This window comes from Adiantum capillus-veneris, chromosome 19 (assembly GCF_014529385.1).
Source record: "Adiantum capillus-veneris isolate H3 chromosome 19, ASM1452938v2, whole genome shotgun sequence".
Lineage (NCBI taxonomy): Eukaryota > Viridiplantae > Streptophyta > Polypodiopsida > Polypodiales > Pteridaceae > Adiantum > Adiantum capillus-veneris.
In genome coordinates this window covers 54,955,463-54,978,266 of record NC_140949.1, presented here as the reverse complement: position 1 = coordinate 54,978,266, position 22,804 = coordinate 54,955,463, and the positions used below count along the sequence as shown (strand labels likewise).

At 42.9% G+C, this 22,804-nt stretch overlaps 2 protein-coding genes across 2 annotated transcripts in view; both read right to left on the bottom strand.

Annotated features, from left to right (window-relative positions):
* The window catches only part of LOC147434048 (tryptophan aminotransferase-related protein 3-like), a 33,804-nt gene extending 21,736 nt beyond the window's left edge, over nt 1-12,068 (bottom strand). The window contains exon 1 of the mRNA XM_086490660.1: nt 11,551-12,068. Within this exon, the coding sequence (XP_086346786.1) occupies nt 11,551-11,954 (404 nt within the window). The 5' untranslated portion in view covers nt 11,955-12,068. The remainder of the gene's footprint in view (nt 1-11,550) is intronic.
* Nucleotides 12,069-21,908: 9,840 nt separating this feature from the next.
* The window catches only part of LOC147434047 (tryptophan aminotransferase-related protein 3-like), a 42,795-nt gene continuing 41,899 nt past the window's right edge, over nt 21,909-22,804 (bottom strand). Inside the window, exon 5 of the mRNA XM_086490659.1 lies at nt 21,909-22,294. Within this exon, the coding sequence (XP_086346785.1) occupies nt 22,056-22,294 (239 nt within the window). The 3' untranslated portion in view covers nt 21,909-22,055. The remainder of the gene's footprint in view (nt 22,295-22,804) is intronic.

The window sequence follows — 22,804 nt, the reverse complement described above, 5'->3', positions numbered from 1 at the left end:
ATATTGGAACAGGAAATTGTTCAACAAAGAAGGAAGCACTGGCATGATCGCCAAATTAAAGTCTGAGAATTCCAGAAAGGAGACTTAGTGCTTCTATATCAGTTAAGACTGGGTCCAAAGAAGCCGAATTTGAAGATTGCCTGGGCAGGACCTTTTGAGGTTGATTGGGTCTTCTCCAATGGCACGGTCAAATTAAAAGACAAATCGGGACTAATGTTGCCGGAGTATATAATGGAGCAAAGATCAAACTTTATTACTCAGAGACCAGAGAAACTGGGTTAGAAGAAGTCACTAAGGAACTGAAGGTTGTTGATCAAGAGAGCAAGAGATCAAGAACCACTTTCTCATCAGCATTGAGTATCCATTCTGGAACTCGTTCCAACAGCTGAACTGTACTGGGATGCGGAGGTAGTCTACAGGCTTCTTTATCATGGAAAGCCGCAGATTTCCAATGTTCCACCATTTCCCTGGCTCCCACATATAATCTTCGGAACCTTTCTAAATCAGTCCATAGAGCATCATCCTCCAGATACTGTCTGGTGATGGAGGCTTGTTGATGTCTCAGCTGCTTATTCAAGGTAATGAGCTGCAGTGAATGCTGATGATCATTCACTGGTCCTTCATCCTTAACCTTCATTTTCCCTTTAGCCTCTCTGCTATGATGGGACTGATTAGTTGGATTATCTCCAGTGTTACTGGGCTGCTGTTCTTCAGTCTGCTGATGAGCCGACTGTTGTTCTGTTTCCTGTCTTTCCTGCTGTTCCTCAGTCTAGTCTGGTTGGTCTGGCTGTGACTGGCCTCCTTCATCTGGCCCTGTCCCACCAGTACCAGGTCCTGGGGGTGGAGATGGTGGTGAGGCATCATCATCATCCTGTGTATGCCCGGCTTCTTGATTATCCTCCTCCTTATCAGCTTCATCTTCTTCTTCTTCGTCCTCCTCTGGGGATGTCTGCTGCTCAATATAATCCATGATGGCTTGGTTCATCAGAGCATTGTTGAACTCACTCACCTTGTCCTGCAAATCACTTTGCAGACTTTCCATCAAGGACTTTAAATTTTCTAAATCAAAAACAGCATTGCCTACGGGTTTCAAAATTTCAGACAAGCTATTGTAGATGTATCTGTCCGTCAGCGAACGCTTCAGAGCTGTATGGTGTAATAGCAGCTTTCTAAATTCTGCCCGCTTCGTTCTGAGCCCCATTTCAGCTCGCTCGGCAGCTCTCGATGCTTCATTCCTTTGATTCTTTATGATCATAATTTCAGATTCAGCTTTAGCTAACTTTTTGTTCAACAACTCCTGAGCTCTTTCTGATTGAGCTTCCAATACCCTGTGCTGTATGTTCTGCACTTCCTGGGCTTTCTGGAGTGTGGCAATCTGATGATGTGCTTCTGCCAAGTCAGCTTTAAGCTTTTTAACTTCATCTTCTGATCCTGCAGCCTCCACCAATTGTCCCATACAGCTGACAATGGTATTCCAAGAGGACTGTATCAGTACTGAACATCTGTCTTTGACCGTTGTTGGATCAGAATCAATTGGTTCATATATTGCCACAGGAGCTGCATAAGGTAGAGATGCATAATCAGTTTTGGTGAGTAAAAGATGCCCTCTTAATTTCTAAGTTTGCATTTGCTGTAACTTATCCTTTTTAACCAGTTGCAGAGGGTTTTGAGAAATGATAGGAACTGTTTCAGACATAGTTGAGGACGCTGGACCTTTCCCCTTATCCAATTGATTCTTGCCTTTGTCCCCTGACTGGTCTGGTACCTTTGCCTCAGTGACTGGCTTTACCTGATCTTTCCCAGTAGCACCAACTAACTGATCAGGCATAGTTTGCTGAACAATATGCTGCTCCGTTTTACTTCTCTCAGCTTTCTCAGTGCTCACTGCCTTAACCTGGCTTTCTATTCGCTTCAGAAACTCACTGCTTTTTGTCAGTGTAATTCTTGGCTTCTTTGAACTGCCAGCTTCCTCTGCACTGGCTTTCCTTTTCAGGTCATTGGAAATCGTTTGACTGTCCGTTTCCTCGTCGTCTGAGGACAGTTCAATTTTCTTAGGTTCAGAAATAGGCTGCTCACTCCAAGCCAACTTTACCTGCTCATTAACATCTGCAGCAGTAGCCCAATACAGAAATTGCCAGACATACCATGCCTTGAAAACAGTTTGAGATTTCAACTTGGCAGTCTGTTGAAGTACATTATGCGAGAGTATTTGACACAAGTTGATATGGACTTGTGGATCCAATATCTTGGCCAACAGCATAGCAAATAATTTTTCTGACACATAAGTTGGGTTATTCTTAAGACTGACTGCTTCGGCTACAAACCTGTAAGCAGCGGAGGCTTCCAGTCCTGCTACTGGAACTCCTTGAGCACTTGCCTTGCGCTTCTTTCGAGCTGCTTCATCCTCCTTTAGAGCAATACTTATTTGCTGCGCAGTTGCCACCGATGGTTTAGGCTCATTGGGCATCCGAAATGCAAATGCAATGGCTTCTGGTGTCACTGACACCCTCCTATTATTTATCATAGCACTGCTGTTTTCTACATCAAAGGAATCAAGAACTTGCTTGATGATCCCTGCATCAAAAGCAATCCTTGTCGCTTGCAATACAACTCGCAGATCCCAGAGTTGTAGCAGAGTCATTGCATGATCAGTAAAGACATATCGTTGGATTTTACTGTATGGAAGAACAGGAAGGCTTGCCTTTGCCTCTGCAATGATAGCCTGGGTTCTTCAAGAGTTTCCTGCATCTTCTCTGAACGTTTTCCTTCTACCCATACATTGTGAGGTCGACGAGGATGAAACAGGCGAAGGCGAAGAGGACTTACTTGTGTTAAAGCCGTTGCCTGGTGTCGCTGGTAAGGTTGTCTGACAGTCAGCTGTCTCGTCAGAGATTGAAGTTTGCGGCTGTAGTGAAGAAACCTCGGAGCTTGGCGATGGCGAATGGTTGACAGGAGGAAAACGCCGCGCGGGAGATTTATGAGGAAAAATGCTAACTCTCCTGACTGTTATACGTGTTCGCGCCATAAAAGCTCCACCACTCGCCGCACCTAGACTTGTGTGCGCCGTTGCTGACGTGGCAAACATGCATTGGACAAGACTGCTACCCATCCTTGTAATAATTATCACTGGCATACCATTTGACCGTTGGCCACTTAAAATTTGGAAAATGTGTTCATACTGGTTCTGAACTGATTCCCACTCTGGCTGGACCATACTAGTACTAGTTCTTAAATCAGCCTGATCTGATGCTTCAGGTACTGGTTCTGAAGCTGGAACTGGTTGCACATGGAAAAGACCAAAAATATCTGATTCTGGAAACTCCTCCAATCTGATTCTCAAGAGATCAAGAGAAACTCTTGAAGAAACCCAGGCTATCGTTGCAGAGGGAAATGGTGGAACATTGGAAATCTGCAGCTTTCCATGATAAAGAAGCCTGCAGACTACCTCCGCATCCCAGTACAGTTCAGCTGTTGGAACGAGTTCCAAAATGGATACTCAATGCTGATGAGAAAGTGGTTCTTGATCTCTTGCTCTCTTGATCAACAACCTCCAGTTCCTTAGTGACTTCTTCTAACCCAGTTTCTCTGGTCTCTGAGTAATAAAGTTTGATCTGGGAGCCAGGGAAATGGTGGAACATTGGAAATCTGCGGCTTTCCATGATAAAGAAGCCTGCAGACTACCTCCGCATCCCAGTACAGTTCAGCTGTTGGAATGAGTTCCAGAATGGATACTCAATGCTGATGAGAAAGTGGTAAACCCGCACAGGCAAAGACAGTCTACTGCAGATTGTCACTCTTTAGCTCTAGAACTGGAACTTCTGCTGGGTAACAAACCAACTTACCGCTGCATGAAGGATGTTAGGGTCCAACTTAAGGATGTTCTGGTACAGCTACAAACTGCCAGAGGTGTTTTGGACCAGAGAGTGAAAGCTATCCTGGAGAACCAGACAGCCACTAGCAGAGGACCCCAAACGCGAATGTCAGTAGGAGCACAGGCAACTGCTCTTCGAACCCTATTTCAGCTAGTAAGAATTACTAGGAAGATGATGCAACAAGAGAACCAGACAGATCTGAATTTCTTGGAATTTGTGCCTGATTCACCAGTTCTCTTGTATGCTGTTCCAGCAAGAGAAACTGAGTTGCCAAGATTTTTTCCAGCGTTGTATCCTCAACATCAAGAACCAGTTGATTGACTCACATATTTCAAAATAACTGATGAGCTTAGGGATTGGTATGAGCGATCAACTGTGGAATGGAAGACTTGGCAGACATTGCTCAATGATGCTCTTCAAATCAATGACATCCACGCAATGAAGGAAGAGCTACACAGGATTCAGCTGTGTATGGGCCAGTGGAAGATTCAGGTCAGAGGATTGACTAATATTACTAATCAGCTACTACAGCTCACGGTCGAATCTTCCAAACTGCCTGAGAAAGACATTGCAGCAAACCCGGGTTTGGCACCGCAGTACAGGGAGATGGCTGAGATTCTTTTCGAAGCTCGCGTCAAAACCAATAAGCCTCTTCCCGAAGGATGGATCCATATTGCTTCGCATTGTCATAAACTGGCCAGAACCAGATTGAGCAAGGGAAAGCGTACACTCTATGATCCTGACACCAAAACCTATCATTCTCTCACACCTTATGAGGTAGAGATGACCACAGACCGGCGGGATCAGCTTGAGCAGGAGGCCATTTACCGACTAATTCAGAAGGAGAATGCTGATGCTGGGACTTAGCAGGCAGGGAGAGATGATAGAAAACCCAAGGAAAACCAAAAAGACGCAAAGTAGGCCATAAAATTGATTTTTGGTCCTAATTTTATCAAAATAACTCCAAACTCATTGAAACTTTGTAGGATTGTTGTTAAACACATCTACAAGCTATCTACAACCAAAAACCACCATTTTGACACAAAAGACATCATACGCGTATGATGTCTATTTGCACTTACAGAGCCAAAACTGCTCATTTGTCATCATACATCCATTATATATATCTAATACATGCTACATATGAAATTTGGAACCATTTGGTCAAGAGGATCACCCCATTAGCCCAATTGAGGGAAAATCCTTCACCTAAAGCCTATTTTTGGCCCAAATCCAACATACTCAAGTCCAAACCAAGATTTGAGTAGGAACAGTCCTTCACTAGTACATGGGGAGTCCACAGAACCAATCCCATGCAAAATTGATGAAAAAGACATCATACGCGTATGATGTCTCCAGAGCCATTTTTAGCCCAAAATCTATCCAAACTTCATAAATCCACTGAATAAGCCTATCTAAAGCCAAATCCAAGCTTATAGAGAAATTTGGTCCAAAAATTTAGCTCTGTTTTTGGGTATCCCTTGTATCTTTAAATAAGTGGGCAAGGCCTCACTTCTTAGAGCATTTGGACGCAGAGTCTGAGAGTGAGCACCTACCCACTCTCTTGTACTTTGAACACAGATCGATACAAAAAGAAATACCAAAAGGGGCGCCAATCTTTGGGGCCAATACCTCTTGGCACGGAACTACGCCGGGCCGTGTCAACCTAATTGTGGATTGTGAACTCTTTTGAAGTGAATCTCTGTTGTGTCGCGGTAGTTACTTGACTTGGGGTGTCCAAGTTTGTTACAGCATGGACTCCGATGTGCGCTAGGCCAGCTTCGCACTTCCTCTCATCAGCTGTACATAGAGATAGGGAGATACACTTCGACACCCCCAGAGGAGCGGATATGCGAGCTATGTGACATAGAGCCAGAAACGAAGGAACACTATATATGCCGATCCAGCAGTTTGCAGCAATTGGGGACTCATAGCCGGCTTCTCACATCCTCAAGTGCATCCTGTTCAAATGGGGCTCATGCCTTGTCATGGGTCACCAGGTGCAACGGAGGATGACACAAAACAGATTTTGGATTTTTTGAAACTCTGTAACAAAAATTGGTGAATACTAACTAGCAAGCTGAAAAAGAAGAAAGTGTTGAAGGCAGTAGCCAAGAAGGCATGGATGGAGAAGAAAAGCGACAACAGGAAAAAATACGTCCACTTCATGGTTTGGGCTAAGCTTGAATAAAAGGGGATTTGAAAAATTCATGGTCGGAGGAGCGGTTGGCAAGCAAGGGCTATGCGAGGGAGATCGGACCCTCCGGCTACCTATCTACCCAACCCACTCCAGAATTCCATCACTGAGTTTGAGCACCAGCATTTGGGAATCATAGGATTGTCACCAGGATTTATATATATCTGCAATGTTCAAAGATCAGTGATTAGGGATCAGCCCTCTGTATATATCCGCTTTCACTTAAGTGATTTTAATTACTTTCTTTATCTCAGCTACAAACTCCCACAACTAGGGACCCGGCGTCTTCCCGCCACTGCGCACAACTCTTCTTGGCATTTGTGGTGGACCCAACGCGAAAGAGCTGGGGTTGGAGTGATGATAACTGCAGTAGGAGAAGATATTTTGGATCAGATTGAAGAAACTATGGCGTATGGGGTGGACAATGCCTCGACAGCCAAAGGAGAGATTATACAGATGCTTCAGCGCAAGGTCAGGTAGCAAGACTAGAAGAAGAATGGATTGAAACAACATTGGAAATCGCTCTGCAGTTTGTGTATAATGAGAAGAAATTATTCGATGGATATGATATTGTTGGTTATCTCCAGGTTTATGTGCAAGAGATGGAATTACTGATACCTGAAATTAATGGTCGCGTTCGAGAGATTCAAGAAAAACATAGACAAAGCTGGGATGATTTTCAAGCAGTTATCGAACATGAGTATTCGAATCAGATTTTGGACCAAGATCTCCAGTTGCAATCACATGAATTGAGGAGCTATTCCAATGTCTTGGAGAAGAGTGATGCTACCATACCATATGATGGAGTCTATGAGCCAAAATGGCTTGCAAAGCCAGGTTCAGGAGGGTATGCAAAACGTGTATCTGAGGTTGATGTGCAGTTTATAAAGTTTTTGGACAATGAGATGGATGCATGTCAGTCGCCTATTGATGCAAGAAAAATCAATGTGGGTTGAAAAGTAAAGAAGACGCTTCTAATACCATTTGATCCAGGTGGTATAACACTAAATCTGGGTTTATTGCAAGCATGTCGTAGTCGAAGTGCAGTAGGACAGGATGTTGGGCATGATGAGGAGGTTCTCAATTTCTTTAAACAAATGCAACTTGAGAATGCTGGTCTAAATGCGGTTACATTTGATTATGTCCTGAAAGCCTGTAGGATGCTGGGGACAATAGAGGAAAGTCAAGAGTTTTTCGGCCCAAGTAACCAGGGAAGTCAACTCCCTTGTTACGTTTCTTCAATTGCTTCTCCTTTGACCCAAAAAGTTGGTTGACTCACTTGTCCTCGAGTTTATCTTCAGTACACATCGGTGGGACAAGAGGTTTCTTGATTGCCGATTTTATTGGCCAATGAGTATGCATTTCATCCATCCCCAGGAGGAGAACATCCTGCTAGTCCACACCCATTTCTCTAATCTCTTTAGTCCGGTAGAGAGCTCTAACCACGCCAAAATTGGAGCAAGAGAACAGATTCAAAATAGTCGAAAGCAGGTTATCCCTCCCCGCATAGCCAGGCAACTGGATTCTGACCTCACCATACAGGAAATCAGGAGGGCTATCAATGCTCTTAAAATAAAGAAAACCCCAGGTATCGACGGGTTGCCGGCAGAATTTTACCACGCTTTCAAAGACACGATAGCACCAATCTTAAAGTTGGTATGGGATGAGGCAGTCAAATTCTTAGCTCTCCCAATCAGCATTAACACTAGTATTATCAAACTCCTTCATAAAAAAGGCCCTAAGGAACAGTTGGCCAATTGGAGGCCCCTCACCATGTTAACATCCTCTTATAGAGTGTTTGCGAAAGCCATTGCTAGTAGAATTACCCCGGCCTTGACAGAGTGGCTGCGCGCCGAGCAGAAGGGGTTTATCAAGGGAAGAAGGATCATGGAAGTAATTATCTACATGTGGGAGGGAATCAAACACGCTGAAGCTTCTGGCCAGGATTTTGTTTTCGTCAAAGTAGACTTCGATAAAGCCTATGACAGGTTGGAATGGTCGTTTATCATCCAGAGTCTGGTTATGATGGGGTTTGGCCCCATGATGATAAGGTTTGTCCTCACTCTCCTTGGAATGCACATGCTAGAGTTGCCCTCAATAACTCACTGTCAGACCCCTTCCCTCTATACCATTCAATGAGAGAAGGATGCCCCCTTGCCCCTCTCCTATTTGCTATCTCTGCAGACGCCCTCAACTGGTTAGTCAAAGCCAAAATGGCTAGTGGCAATCTCAAAGGTATTCTTTTACCTAATGGCCAGCAACAGTGTCTCTCACTATTCGCTGACGACACCAATGGTCTTCTCCAGAATGATAACCAGTCCTTAGCATCATTCTAGGAATACTTGGACTTCTTCTGCAAGGCCTCAGGTTCTCGAATCAATCACAACAAGACAAGTATTCGATCATCTCTCTCCCCCCTCCCAAACTGGATTGTCAGCCAAGGGTGCAAGATTCTGCAAGATGGAGTTATAATCCGATTGCTAGGCATTCCGTTTGGTTTCAGAGTAACGCTTGGACAGAGATGGCAATGGGTCCTTGAGAGATTCTCCACCAAGCTCAACAAATGGTTGGGGTTTCAAGCAAACATAGCAGGACGGTCTATAGTTATTAAGCATTTTCTATGTAGCTATGTGGTATTCTTCCTTTCTTGCTGGCGTCCCCCAGACTCCCACTTGAAGAGCATCATCAAAGTCTATCAAAACTTTTATGGTCAGGAAATCCCCCAAAGCAAGGAATGGCTAAGGTTCAGTGGAACATATGTTGCCTCCCAAAGGAGGAAGGGGGATTAGGCCTTACAAACATCACGGCTTGGGCGGACAAACTTGTTGTCAAATTAATCATCAGAGCTCTTGAGCAAAGGGAAGAAGAGTGGGCGGTTCTACTATTCAGAAACCTTCACAAGTTCAAAATCAGTAAAACGAATGGCTGGGAATACCTCCCTTGGGTCACCATCTTCTTTGGGGCAAATGAAATTCGTGCTAGCGGATCAGATCTCCTCAAGTAACTGTGGAACTCGTGGAACCGATACAGAAGTCACATTGAATTAACTGGGACTCCAAGTACAGTTTCCCTCTCAGAGGACTTGATTCTCTATGGTGGTCTCTCCCCCCTATTCTCCCTCTCAGCTTACAGCAATGCCGTACAGCAAGGAGAATTCACCGTAAAGGGCTTGTTAAATGGCAAGACTTGTGGCACAGTACCGAATGCAGGTGGCTCAATGATATAGAGCTAATCCACAAGGCTCGTCTGTAACAAACTAGGACACTCCAAGTCAAGAATCTACCGCGACAGCACCAAACAACCACTTCAAAACAGTCACAGTTCACAATTGATTCACACTGGCCCGGCGGAGTTCCGTGCCTAGAGTATTGGCCTCAAAGACTGGCGCCCCTTTCGGTCTTTCTTTTTGTATTAATCTGAGTTCAAAGTACAAGAGTGCGGGCAGGCGCTCACACTCAGACTCTGCGTCCACATGCTCTAAGTTGTGAGTGGCCTCCCCACTTATTTAAAGAGTACAAGGGATGCCAAAAGCAGAGCCCCAAAAGGTGAAAATCAAAAGCTCAAAAGCTTTGCAAAAATAAAGCAGTTTCTCTTTCTCTCTTCCTCTTGCTAAAATAAAGCAAAGAGGCTTTTCTCTTTCTCTCGCTCTTGCTTATTCAAATAAAGCAAAGAGATTCCCTCTCTCTCTCTCAACAATTGTGTAGCATGGCTCAAAAACTGTCAAAAAGCTGCCAGCACAATTCACGCTGCAAATCACGGAGATCTGTACAGCTGCCACGTGGCATTAGGGTTAGGGTTAGGGAAGAATTAGGGTTTCTGATTTTAGGGTTAGGGTTTCAATAGAATTAGGGTTTTTGATTTTTAGGGTTAGGGTTTCAATAGAGCGGGCAGCCACATCATCACTTTGTGACATCGTCTTCAACTGTGGGAACTGAATCTAGTTAAAACTAGGAGACCTAGCTTCCCCAATGCATCCGAATGGATGCTGTCCCTCGGTACTATTCCCTAGACTAAGGCCATCTATTGGCAGCAGGGGAGTATGTTCTCCCACCCACCTTCCCTGCCCCCTATTTTGCCTACCCCAATTCATGTTCTACTTAATGCTCGTTGGAATGTGTCTCTGGACAGGACGCAGTGGCACTTTAAGTTCAAGTCTATGTGGAATAGTGGAATACCAGCTAAACATTCAGTTCTGCTTTGGTTAATCTTGCATAAAGCTGTGTGGACAAGTAGTCGTATTTAGAAAGTAGGGTTAGGGCCGGGCTTGTGTGTCTACTGCCAAAGGGAAGTGGAGGATATCCCTCACCTGTTTATGAATTGTATTAAAATTCAAAGAATGTTGGCTCCGCTCTATTCTTCACTGGGCTTTTGCCCGAATTGGAAGCAGATGCTACTGGGAGACTCCGTCTCCACCTTTTCAGTTGTATGGAACAGAATTGGGGGTGAATTTTTATGGGTCATTTGGAAGGAGAGGAATAATAGGTTATTTGATGGCTCTTACCGGACTAAAAGTCTGAGAACTGTGTTTGCTACTCTTAATTTGCAGTCTATACCAAGCTAATTACAAGGTGCTGACCGAGTGTATGGGTCATATACTCAAACATAAACAAGCAACAAGAGGTGTTGCTTGATCGGTTATATACTCACCTTCAAAGGATGATTGACGAGTGCAGGAATGAAGGTGAAAAGCTGTACAGGCAAGGCTGCTCCAACACATCCAAAAAGTTCTGAATGATCTTCCTAGATGCTGAACATTATGATGTACATGAAATTAGCCTTGTAACTAGGTGGCACGACGGTCTATATTTTGAGATGGCTTTTGTATACGGTCATGACATGTTTTGTATACGAGCATATCATGTAATTTTGTTCTTCTAATATAATTCACAAGCGCCCCCCTTTTATGGAAAAAAAATTAATAAAAACAGCACACATAGAAAAGTGTGTCTCCATCATACAGTTGGAAAATCTAGCAAAAGTCCACATTTTCCCATGCCAAAAAGAGAATCCCAAGAGGAAAAATGAATTCATGCAGCAAGATGGGCGAAAGTGACTGCTAGGGGTGATGCTCACATGTGATGGAGAAGGTTATTGTTATTTGCAAAGGGGGTTAGGGCAACTACAAATTACCCACCTACGTGTGGGGGTACCTTATCCAGCAATTTGTATGCAGGTAGTGATACAACGCTTGATCTTAAAGATATCTTGGTCACCTTTGCTCGACCTAATCAAATGAGCTATTGCCCAAAATCATGCTTCTTTCCCTCCCCCTACTCTTTCTGTGTACACATGCAAGGAAAAAGGCCATTAGATAAACACCCCTAGGTATCTTGAATTGCAATTTTCCTGGAGGGAGCAAGCCCGAACACGTATAGTTTAATCCATTGTTAAAGCATATGCTATAAATGCCAAGAAGTAAATCTTACAAATAGAATTTCCAATTTCATGCAAAGAAAAAGAAAGAAATGTTAGCCTTCTTGCCTGTCTACATTTGCGCTGCAATTCTCGATAGCATCTGCACAGCGAGGCCCTGAGAAGCACTCATAACACTCACATGAAATCGCCTCTTCAGTACCTCCATCGAAGCTATTCTTGTCCGTCACAGGAACTGTGTCTGTGTAGAGTTCTCCATTACCGCTACAATCAAAGAGGGCCACTGCTTCTGCGGCATCAGCGGCCCGTCTACTCCATCCAGCTGTGGGAAAATTCTCATCAAGCACAGTCCCTGCCTCTCGTTCCTGAAGGCGTGTAAGCCCGGGTTCTTTGGCGAGCCTCCCCCAAAGCCAGCTTGAAGCAAAGAGGAAATTGAAAGAAACTGAGAAGATGAGAAAGGTGGCCGAAAAGAGCTGACGTCCGCCAGCTCTAGGCGGACTCGTAGCAGGCATTACGTGCGCGCGGGTGTGTGTGTGAGAGAGAGAGAGAGAGAGAGATTTCTGCTGGAGGAGCCGAGGGAAGGAGAAGTTGATTGACACGTCAGCGATGAGTAGGCTTTTAAGCAGGCGTGCCCGCGCAGCCCGGTACTGTCTTCAAAGGCTCTTTACCCTGCCCAACGTTTAGGCACTTAAAAGAAAATTTGTCCACCCATTGCGCAAATAAGAACAGCCAACAAGCCTCTGGGCAGCCATCATTTTTCAAGCGGGAAGTCAATTTCACCCTTAATGAGCTTCTTTGATTGGTTATGTTGTTGATGGCCAGCCAAGACCCCTCAACACTAAGTAACACCTATATTTAGGGGGAAGGGGGGGTCTCAGGACTAAGTGGCACGGGTATGGGAGGGTGGGATCTATGACGGGGGCATTGTGGACCGTAGATCTTAGTGGTGGCGCACAAGTAAATTAAGGTATCGTAGATCACTTTTTAAAATAAGGACTAAGTGGTACGGGCATGGGAGGGTGGGATTTACGACGGGAGCATTGTGGGCCGTAAATCTTAGTGGCAGCACCAAAAGTAAATTAGGGTATCTTAAATTACTTTTTAACATAAAAAGTAATCTACGGTACCCTAATTTACTTTCGGCACCCGCTCGTAATTTACATGTTTTAAGTAGATTAGGGCCTCCACGTTTCACAATGCACACATGGCATAATGGTTAAGGTACGTGCCTCTCATGCGTGAGGTCCCGGGTTCAAACCCGACGCCCCAAAGTGGGGGTACCCTAGATTACTTTCGAAATGCAGGTACCCTAGATTACTTACCTGCATTTGGGATCTACGGCCCACAATGCCCCCGTCGTAGATCCCACCCCACCATGCCCGTGCCACTTAGTCCTAAGGAAGAGCCAAGACCTCTTGTTTGAAAAACAACTGAAAGGGTCACGACGGCTTTCAAAAACAATAAAAAAGTGATAAAATTGTTAGGTTGAATTAAACTAGTATCAGTGTTTGAAAAAGGATTGCCTCAGCTGAGTCGTGAGCCGATTGAAAATCAAGACTAGCTAGCTGCAAACCATGGTAAACGGAAGAAAAACCGATAAAATATGTGAGAAAGTCGTCCAAAAATTTTGCAAATCTCAATTAACTTTCCGGTTTTCTTCTTAGTGATGAGGAAGAAACTCGACTAGCAACGGCTTAATAAAAGAGACTTTCTCAAACGTTAACACTAACTGGAATCAAGCTATAAAATGCAAGAAATGTAAAGCCATCTGAAGTTGTAAATGAAAGGTGAAACAAAAAGAACTAATTAATATATGTGAATGTGTGTGTATATAATTTATTAGAATTATTCAAGGTCAAGCTTCACTTTAGCATTCTAAAACAATATAATGCAAAAAAAAGCACATGTGTGTATGTGTGTGCGTGTGTAAAACTTACTAAAATTATGCAAGGTGAAGCTTCACTTATAAAAAAAAACAAGTGAAAGGGTCACGACAACTTTCAAAAACAATTAGAAAGTGATAAAATTGCTAGGTTGAATTAAACCGGTATCAGTGTTTGGGAAAGAATTGCCTCAGCTTAGTCTTGAGCTGATTGAAAATCGAAACTAGTTAACTGCAAACCATGGTAAACGAAAGAAAAACCGACGAAATATGTGAAAAAGTCATCCCAAAATTTTGCAAATCTCAAAAATTTTGCTAGTTTCACCAGCAAACTTTATGCAAGGTAAAGCTTCACTATAGCATTCTAAAACAATAGAATGCAAGAAAAGTAAAGACATGTCAAATGTGAAATGAAAGGTAAGTCTCATCATGCACTGAAAACAATGGAAGTCTCCCTAACCAAGCACAACACTAAGGGTTTCTTTTAGAAAGCCAAAAATGATTCTTCTTGGAACATCTATACTATATATAATTGAGCTTAAAAGTTTCAAGGAAGGAGAGGGCATCCATGTGTCACTCTCTCCTTCATTTCAAGAACCTTAAGAAACATTTGGTTTGAAATGTAAAAGTGAATGCTAAGTAGCAAGTATTGTGATGGTAGAAAATGAAAAGACTTATTTTTTACTTCTTCTACAAAAAGTCACAATACTTAGTACTATATATATATTTATAGTATGCAAACTTTTTAGCAAGCCAGCCTTCAATTTTGGAGGGTGATTACTTTTGTTTTTGTAAAGGGTGACTCTACTTTGCAGCTTGAAAAAATAATAAGCAGCGAGCTATGTCACGCGTCGATAAGTTGGTCTGTCTCAAAAATGCGTGCATGTGTGTGTGTGTGTGTGAGACAGAGAGAGACAGAGTGTGCGTGCATGTGTGTGTGTGTGTGTGTGTGTGTGTGTGTGTGTGTGTGTGTGTGAGAGAGAGAGAGAGAGAGAGAGAGAGGGAGATCATGTTTCATTTCTATGGCATTGTCGTGCGGGTCGTAGATCTTAGAGAGAGAGAGAGAGAGAGAGAGACGTCTTCGTTATTTGCTGCAGTTGTATGTGTGTGTGTCACACACACACACACACACACACACAGAGAGAGAGGGAGGACCAATCCCATTTAGTCATGCTGAGGAGTGTGTGTGTCTATTTTCGTTTGAAAGAGAGAGAGGGTGCCATTGATTGGCCTTAGTGCTTGACAGAGAATGCCCTCCCCCCCTTCCCCAAACTCTATCATGAACACAACCCACCACTTAGTTCATGTACAACTTCTCAAATGTTGCTGCAACAAGCCTCATGTAGTATCCTTTATCAACACCCCTGGCTGCCAACAGCTGATCCGCCACAAGCCCCACACCCTTATACAACCTCAATCCTCTGTTGGCCAGGACGCCAAGAGTTTTGATCCAATACATGTCCCACTCGCCACAAGCGCTTGCTGAGCCACCTACTCCTCTACCGCTACCTGTCCACCACCCTTGATCCCGACGGACTCCATTTTTGCATAGTTGCGGCCCTCCACACCGAGAGAGAGAGAGAGAGAGAGAGAGAGAGAGAGAGAGAGAGAGAGAGAGAGAGTCCCACATCCGTCTCCACACTTTCTTCATCTTTTTTGGCGAGTCAGCGGATGCTACAATGTTGAGAGCTCCAAAGTGAACATCCAAGCTTTTTAGCTTTCCCAAGTTTTTACATCTCAAACTTCTGACATAGGCAACAAAAAAGGGGTTCTGCAAGGGGACAGGTGGCATTGCCTGTTGCTACAGTGCTCACGGCAACGGTCGTGCAAGACGGGTCTTCAATTCAGTGTTTGGGAAAAATGTGTCTCAACTTAATATCATGCCGTTTTTAATTTCAAAAATACCGGTTGAGGGCAAGGGGAAAAGGAGAAATTCTATCCCAAAATAGAGAAAAATAGTGTTAAAACCTGCAAAATAAACCTAATTTTCAAAATTTCCTCTTGGAAAATTAAAGGAAAGCAAATTTGTATGTTTGAAAAATTATTTTTCCAAAACACTGATGTGATTGCATTGGAGGATAATCATTGCCAGTCGAGGGTATGGGCCTTGGTCTTGGAGTTAGCAATCCTTTACTCATTTGAATCCTCCTTGGTGTTGCATACCTAATGTGAGCCCTTTGCCTCCCCTTAGAAATGATGACTCTGGTCTCTTATTGTAGGGCTGCCTACATGCCTGTGCCTCCATTGTAGGACTGTCTCCGTGTCATTTTAGAGCCTGATCAATTTGGAACAGCTAAATAGCCTTCCAGCTTTGTTTGCGAGTCAAGAAGATCGGTGGCTTCAAAGATAAATGCTTGATTTGAGTGAGTGATGAGATAGATCTTGAACAGGTTCCTGCTAGCCAAGAGGGCCTCAAAAGTCAACCAAGTCAACCATGTGAAAGGCTATGCCCCTTTCGAGGCTCTTAACTACCATAATTAGATAAGTAGAGAGAGAAGATCTGGCTCTTGCCCGGGCAGAAAGCAGGCTTGCTGGTACACACGACCAGGCTCTTAGCCTCTCACATGCTTCATTTTAATACTACAAACTAGACATGCAGCCTGAGAGAGAGAGAGAGAGAGAGAGAGAGAGATTTCTTCATAGTGACGTGGTTTGAGACCCGTTAATCTTGAGACCACCTAATCCCAACTCTCAGCTATTGAGTTTAGGCAAACCTTATCCAATCCAAACATTGTTGGCAACAAGTCATCATGCTGCATAGCGAGAGAGAGAGAGAGAGAGAGAGAGAGAGAGAGAGAGAGAGAGAGAGAGAGAAGGGAAGAAGAAGAAGAAGAATATCACAAGAGACCTAAAAATTTTAGCCGACGAACTTGATATTTGAACTCAAGGGCTTGCATGCTCACATACTTATACAAGGAGAGGGGGACATAACTTTAAATATCATAGAAACAATCACAGTGACCTCAAAGGTTAACGGGCGGGAGAGAGAGAGAGAGAGAGAGAGAGAGAGAGAGATTATCCTTAAAGGTCAGATTGACCTGTGGGACCAAGTACAACATGTAAATTGCTTGAAGACTATGGATATAAGGGTGGCCACTAACAAGTTGAATCCATGAGGTGGCTAGGAGAGAAAGGTATGTAGGCCATGGTATGGGCTAAAATGTGGGTAAAGCAAGTTTGATGTGATCAAAAGCTGAGCACTCATGTAGGGTATGATGGTCGCACTCTCAAATAGTTAAGGGATATAATTCGCGTACAAAAAGGGACTCTCCTTCATGTAGTGCCTCAATGCTCTATCTCACATTTAAGGGAGTGGGAGCTAAGCCAAATGGCTGCTATGGTATAAAAGATGGGTAAGGGAAAACATGTGAATGGTTGAATACAATCTTCTCTTTCAAAGAAGAACGTGCATGTGTACTCCATGTGTGTATGTGTGTGTGTGTGTGTGTGTGTGTGTGTGTGTGTGTGTGTGTGTGTTTTGCAGCACGCTCTTTCTTTTAGCATGATGCCCAAAACTCTTGCAAAGAGAAACAATTGGGTGAACTTTTTTGCTTTCATTGCCCTCATATTTTAAGGTGCCAATGGTGCCCAGATGTACACAAACAAACAATATGCGCCTTCCATGATAGCTAGATTGAGTGCAATCCAGCCTATAAATTTTGAAATTTATCTACATATAGAGACAAAGTTGCTATAGCCATGCAATCACCCCCAGGTCACACACCCATCATGAATATTGCCTTTGAGAAGCAAACGACACATTGCTCACCAAATCAGTTGTGCATACCAATGGCAAAGTTTCTTCTACTACTATGTGGTGTAATGTTGGCATGTTGGTTCATGGCTAGTACATGCATCCTAAGCGCCAACAAATAGAAATTGATGATTTAGTTGAATGTGATGCCCCAAATGCAAGACCAAAACTACACGAGAGAAGCATGGGAGAGTTGCTATTATGACCAATGCCTTGATTGGTAAGGATGGTGAGAGGGGATGCTAATGCATCTAAAGAATTTGTTATTCAATGCAAACACTATAATCATAGAAGGATACCAGCTCTCTATTAGCCTATTTAGAGGGCCACTACCACTCAGCATGGTGCCATATCCATTGTGTGAGGGAGACATCTCTAGCCTAATTGCAAATTCGCTACCTCCTTAGAGAGAAACATAGGATGTTAAAACAAGACATCATGCGAAGGGAGCCCATTACTTAATTCATTTGCAAGAGACCTCAAATTGACCCTATGATTCTTGAACACACACACATAGATAGAGACAAGGAGGGGGGGGGGGGGGGGGGGGGGGGGGGGGACAAACTCGCCATGACTAGGAGGAGAATGTTGGAGCTTGGCATGATCAACTAGAAGGAGATTTTAGGGGGGGGGGGAGGACAAACTCACCATGACTAGGAGGACAATGTTGGAGCTTGGCATGATCAACTAGAAGGAGATTTGTCCTTGGTCGTTCCACAAGAGTGTGGAGAGTAACTACACTTCATTAGTTGTTTGATCTTACACTCGCAAAGGTAGACATATTGTTGATCCAAAAAATAGATTTGTGCTTGGTTGATGTGAATGTGGAGGGCACTTAGACCTTGTGTGTTGTCATACATTGTCATCTAAAAAGTAGTTATAGTGGTGGTTGATGCACAAGTGTATTAAAGAGCTATAAAAGCTCACATGAGAACCATAGGCATTTTCCCAAATTCTCCCTCCATGTGAAGGGAAGGAGAACAATGGTTGCTTCAATTGACGCACATGTAGCCGCGGCAACGCGCGGGTCACATACTAGTTGATATTTGAAGGATAAACTAAACAAGGTGTGCATGCCGAATACATCAAAAAGTGAGCATGCACGATTAAAGAAAAGGAAAGAATAATTTTCATTGGTTAGTACTTTGAAAAGGCTCTTATTAATACAACCAAATGTCAGTGTCTTTGCAGCTTTTCAAACATAAAGTAAAGAGGTGTACTTGCGAAATAAAAAGTGAGCTTGCACTATCAAAGAAAAGGAGGGAATACATTTCAATTGGTTCGTACTTTGAAAAGGCTCCTACTACAACCAAATGTCATTGATTCATTATATTTGTGCTTTTCAAATTTAGTCACGTTGTTTGTTTTATACCACTCATTTCACGAAAGCAATGAGGTAGCCGGTCCACCAAGAGGTGCTTAGTAAGCGAAAGGGTAATTTAAGTCCTCAAATGAACTGCCCTTTTGTCAAAACACACTCACACGTTTAAATTAAATCAAACACACTCCCAATGGGTGACCATTAATTACGACATTAAATAAATCTTACACATCCCACTACTACATAGAGAGATCCAACTCTTAGTTTTTGAAGAAAGAAGCGTAAAGGTTTTTCCCAAAATATTGGTCACATGTATTATCCACCTGAATCATTGTATTTTGTAACTTCTCTTTTCTAATTTAATTCACTTTTTAGAAATAAAGACTCCTTTGTTTTCTAAATTTGTGTTGAATCAAAGTCAAGCCAAATAAATTACAAAAAGCACTTCGAAATTTGTCAGTCTTACATACAAAATTGTAGCAGGGAAAGTCTGTCGTGCTCTCTATTGTGGGTGCTCCTCAATGCAGTGTGCGTAAAACCTCACTTTAACAAAAAGAAAACATCACACAACAATGAAACAACAACTCAAAGCACATTAGCCGACTCAGAACTCACTGGTACTCAGAACCATACAAACTCTGGATGGTAGCACACTCAGCTTCAAGCCCAAGACTTACAGGTACAATGGGGTGTCGAGGCTCCAATGTGCAGGGAGAGAGTGCAAATGGGTCATGCTGATCTCCAGACTCTAGACTCGAGGCTCAAGACGCACAACCATACAAAGTGGATGATGATAATATATGATACGATTGGAATTAACCACACATATGCATCTCATAAAGAGCCACAAACGGCTAGCAAAATATCTCAATCCAACTAAGCGTATCTCCAAACTGCGCCGGTGGTGATCCGACCACGGTGTCCACTAGGTCACCACCCATATCACTGACTGGGTGAGAGTCCCTCCAGTGTGAACTAACTGCATGTCCTATGCCAGTGACATTATAGCCCTGCTACAGGTTGCCCGCCATAAGACCACCGGTGAGAGAGAACTTTGAAATTAGAAAGAACACTGAAACTAGCAGAAAAAATGCAGTCAACCCGATTGAAGCTCTGTGGAGAAGAAATGATGAAATGTAGGTATTTGCGGAATATAGTGAAGAAGTACGGCAACCCTTCCACAGTGAGATATGTTGTACAGAAAGTAGAAATTGAAGAAGGCCCAAGTTTGTAGCAAAATCTCAGAATGTAAGAGGCTAGTATAAATGTAGAGGTGAGGGGGGAAATGTAAATGGGGTGAGGCTAGTGGTGAGGTTGTTTGGTGAGGGGGTTGGGCAAATGGGGGAGGCTAGGGGTGAGGGGGTGGGTAGGGGCGAGAGGAAGGGAGAAGGTGGGTAGGGGCCAGGGGGTGAGGAGAGAGTGGGTAGGGGCGAAAGGAGGTGGTGAGGGACTGCTTGCGAAGAAACCCTCCTCGGTCTGGCCCTGTAGTCTATGCTCCTCAACAGCCTGCATAGCCACGCTGACTCGCCAGTCTTCCTTGGCACGGCTAAAACCACTTGACCATCGAGAACTATTGCGCTCTCCATTTCATTTTTTGGAAGTTTGTCTTCACTAAGCAACCCTTCCCACTTGACATTTGCCACCAAGGGCCAAGGCCACAAAAGGGGTTATTCCCACGAAGTTTTTCCCAAAGGACTTCGAACCCAATTTTGAAAGGAATCTCTCCCACGCGACAGACCCTATGATGGGTGCTTCCCACAGGAGCAAAGACGAATGAATCTCAAATAATCTTTCAAGGATTTCTTCCTCAAGCTTCAAGGCTTCAACCATTGTGAAGAGGAGATTCTCAAAAGAGAAGAGTGACTTCACATTCAATAAATTTCCTTGAGGATATATTTGTACAAGGCCCACATTGATATGTATGCAATACCTATGTACAAAAGCACAATGCACATTGACTAGACACTGCTATCAAAGGATATGGTAAGACCTTCCGACACATAATGAGCACACTACACGATATGTATGAGTACTTTCACCTAAACACAAGCACACACACAAGCATCATAAACATTGTAATGCATACGTGCTTTGCACCATTATCCATGAAGACTCATTCTCCACAACCAGACCAACTAGACCGACAAACATCAAGTTGAAGATGAAAATGAAGAAGAACCGATGATAGCGAAGAATGATGGAATCATGACACTCAATTCGTTTGCGCGACATCAACTACACATGAATGAATGAACAACATGATAACAGTATCTCTTTAGGACTACCTTGTGAGCCTAGGATGAGTATTATTGAGCCATGAGTGATGAATCCATTATGAGAACCACCATGATGAATCATGTACTACACCTAGATGTATCAGTAGTATCCTAGGAGTACACTACCCATGATAGCCATAAGCCATTAAATTAGTCATTGTAAAACTCCCCAAGTTCGGCTTAAGGGGGAGTTTTTTGGGGTTAAGCCCAACTTGACAAGTATGAGAATGTGGGAAACCTCTCTAGTCATCTAGGATGGATGAAGTTATTAGTTAGGCCAATAGGAAGAGTTTCCTACAACGTTAAAACTCTCTTCTTCTTCTTCTTCTCTCTCATACGAAATGTTTTCATTGTAATGAGGAAGTATCTGCCTTGATGTAACAAAGCTTTGTTCCACCTTGCCATAGCGAACATGGCGAGTTGATGATGAGCCAACGAATCAAAAGTTTTGTTCCCACTTTCTCATATGATGCATGCTTTGTTTAGGCTCCATGTATGGACACTAGAGCATGCTCATATGCCTCAAGCCTATCAGTTAGTTCGGGGTGCATGGGATAACAAGCTAGGACGGGTTGCTTGTGTATTGAATAAGAATGTATGTCTTGCTCAACCCTCTCTATGGTAATGTTGTATCTTTGACGTTAATAATATGAGAAAATTACCCAAAATATTCCTAAAACTTGGAAAAAAAATCCCAAATTACCTCTTATATTTTGCCAAAATTTCCCAAAATGCCCTTACATTTTTCCAAAATTCCCAAAATACCCTTTGTTATTTTGTAAACATCCTTTGTGTGTGTGTGTGTGTGTGTTGGGGGGGGGGGGGGGGGGGGGGGTCCACTATATGTAACCCCTCCATATCATGTGCGTTCAAGGTCTATTTTAAAACTCCATACTCTTTTAGATTTTTCACAAATAAATGAATCCTTTTTCTATCCAATCTGTGTAAGCCTCCTTTGTTGCCTACCCTTATGTATGTTAATAAGGGTCACATTCAAGGTTTAAAAACCCCTTATATAGGACTCGTGTGCTCTGTTCACATATTTATAGGTGACCCACATGTATTTTGAGAAATTTAGAAATTGAGGGGTATTTCCCCGAATTTCAAGGCTATTTCAGTAATTCTCCCTAATAGTATAAACACCTGCTTTTTATATTTTAAAAAAACTTCAAAATTTGTTTTCACTACTTCATCAAATTATAAATCATAGCTTTGCTATTTTACAGGAATTAATTCACTGTAATCAATCTCCTATTTCAATTAAAGAGTAATCTCATAAGATTTTCTCGTGTACATTGGCCAGGCGTAGTTTCTTTTTTTTTGCCATAATAATTTGATCAATCAAATGGACATTTAGCATACATGGACCAGATTTTTGTTTTACTGGGTAGATAAGGTTGCTTTTGGATCCGATGGCCTATTGGAATCCTCTCTTGATACCATTACTGATAAGTGGTCCACAAGATTATCGAACACACAATCTCGTTTCAAAAGGCTTAAACGAGCATATTGGTCACTTGAACCAAAGTTCTTACCAGCTCTAGCTATGATTCCTGCTTGGAATAGTAACGTTTCACAATCCTCATCACTATCTTCTTTGCAATGAACCCATGCATAAGCTGCACATACATCAATAGCAATCACCACAAGCGTTAGTGCAATCTAGCGTGCACGTACACACATGCATATATATGTGTGTGTGTGTGCTTATATGCGTATTTCATAGTATTACCATTGGACCAAGAAATATGACATCTGCATGTGAAAATCATGATTTATTCCTAAAGACCCTTAAAATCCTCATTTTAACATGCCAAATCATTAGAGCACAATTGTTTCAATCAAAAGTTCGTAAATGTAATGCATTGAGAGATTTTTTTTGAAACTTTAAAGGGGTATTTGAGAATTTTGGCAAAATTTAAGGGGCATATTGGAAAATTTGGTCAAATTGAAGGGAACACTAGGAACATTTGTCCAAGTTTTGAGGGGCATATTGGGAATTTTTAAGATTAGAGGGGTATTTAGGAAATTTCCAGAAATTTGCGGGGTATGTGTGTGTGCGCGCACGCACGCATGCGTGCATGCACATGCATGCGTGAGTGCTCGTGTGAGTGTGCATGTACCCACTT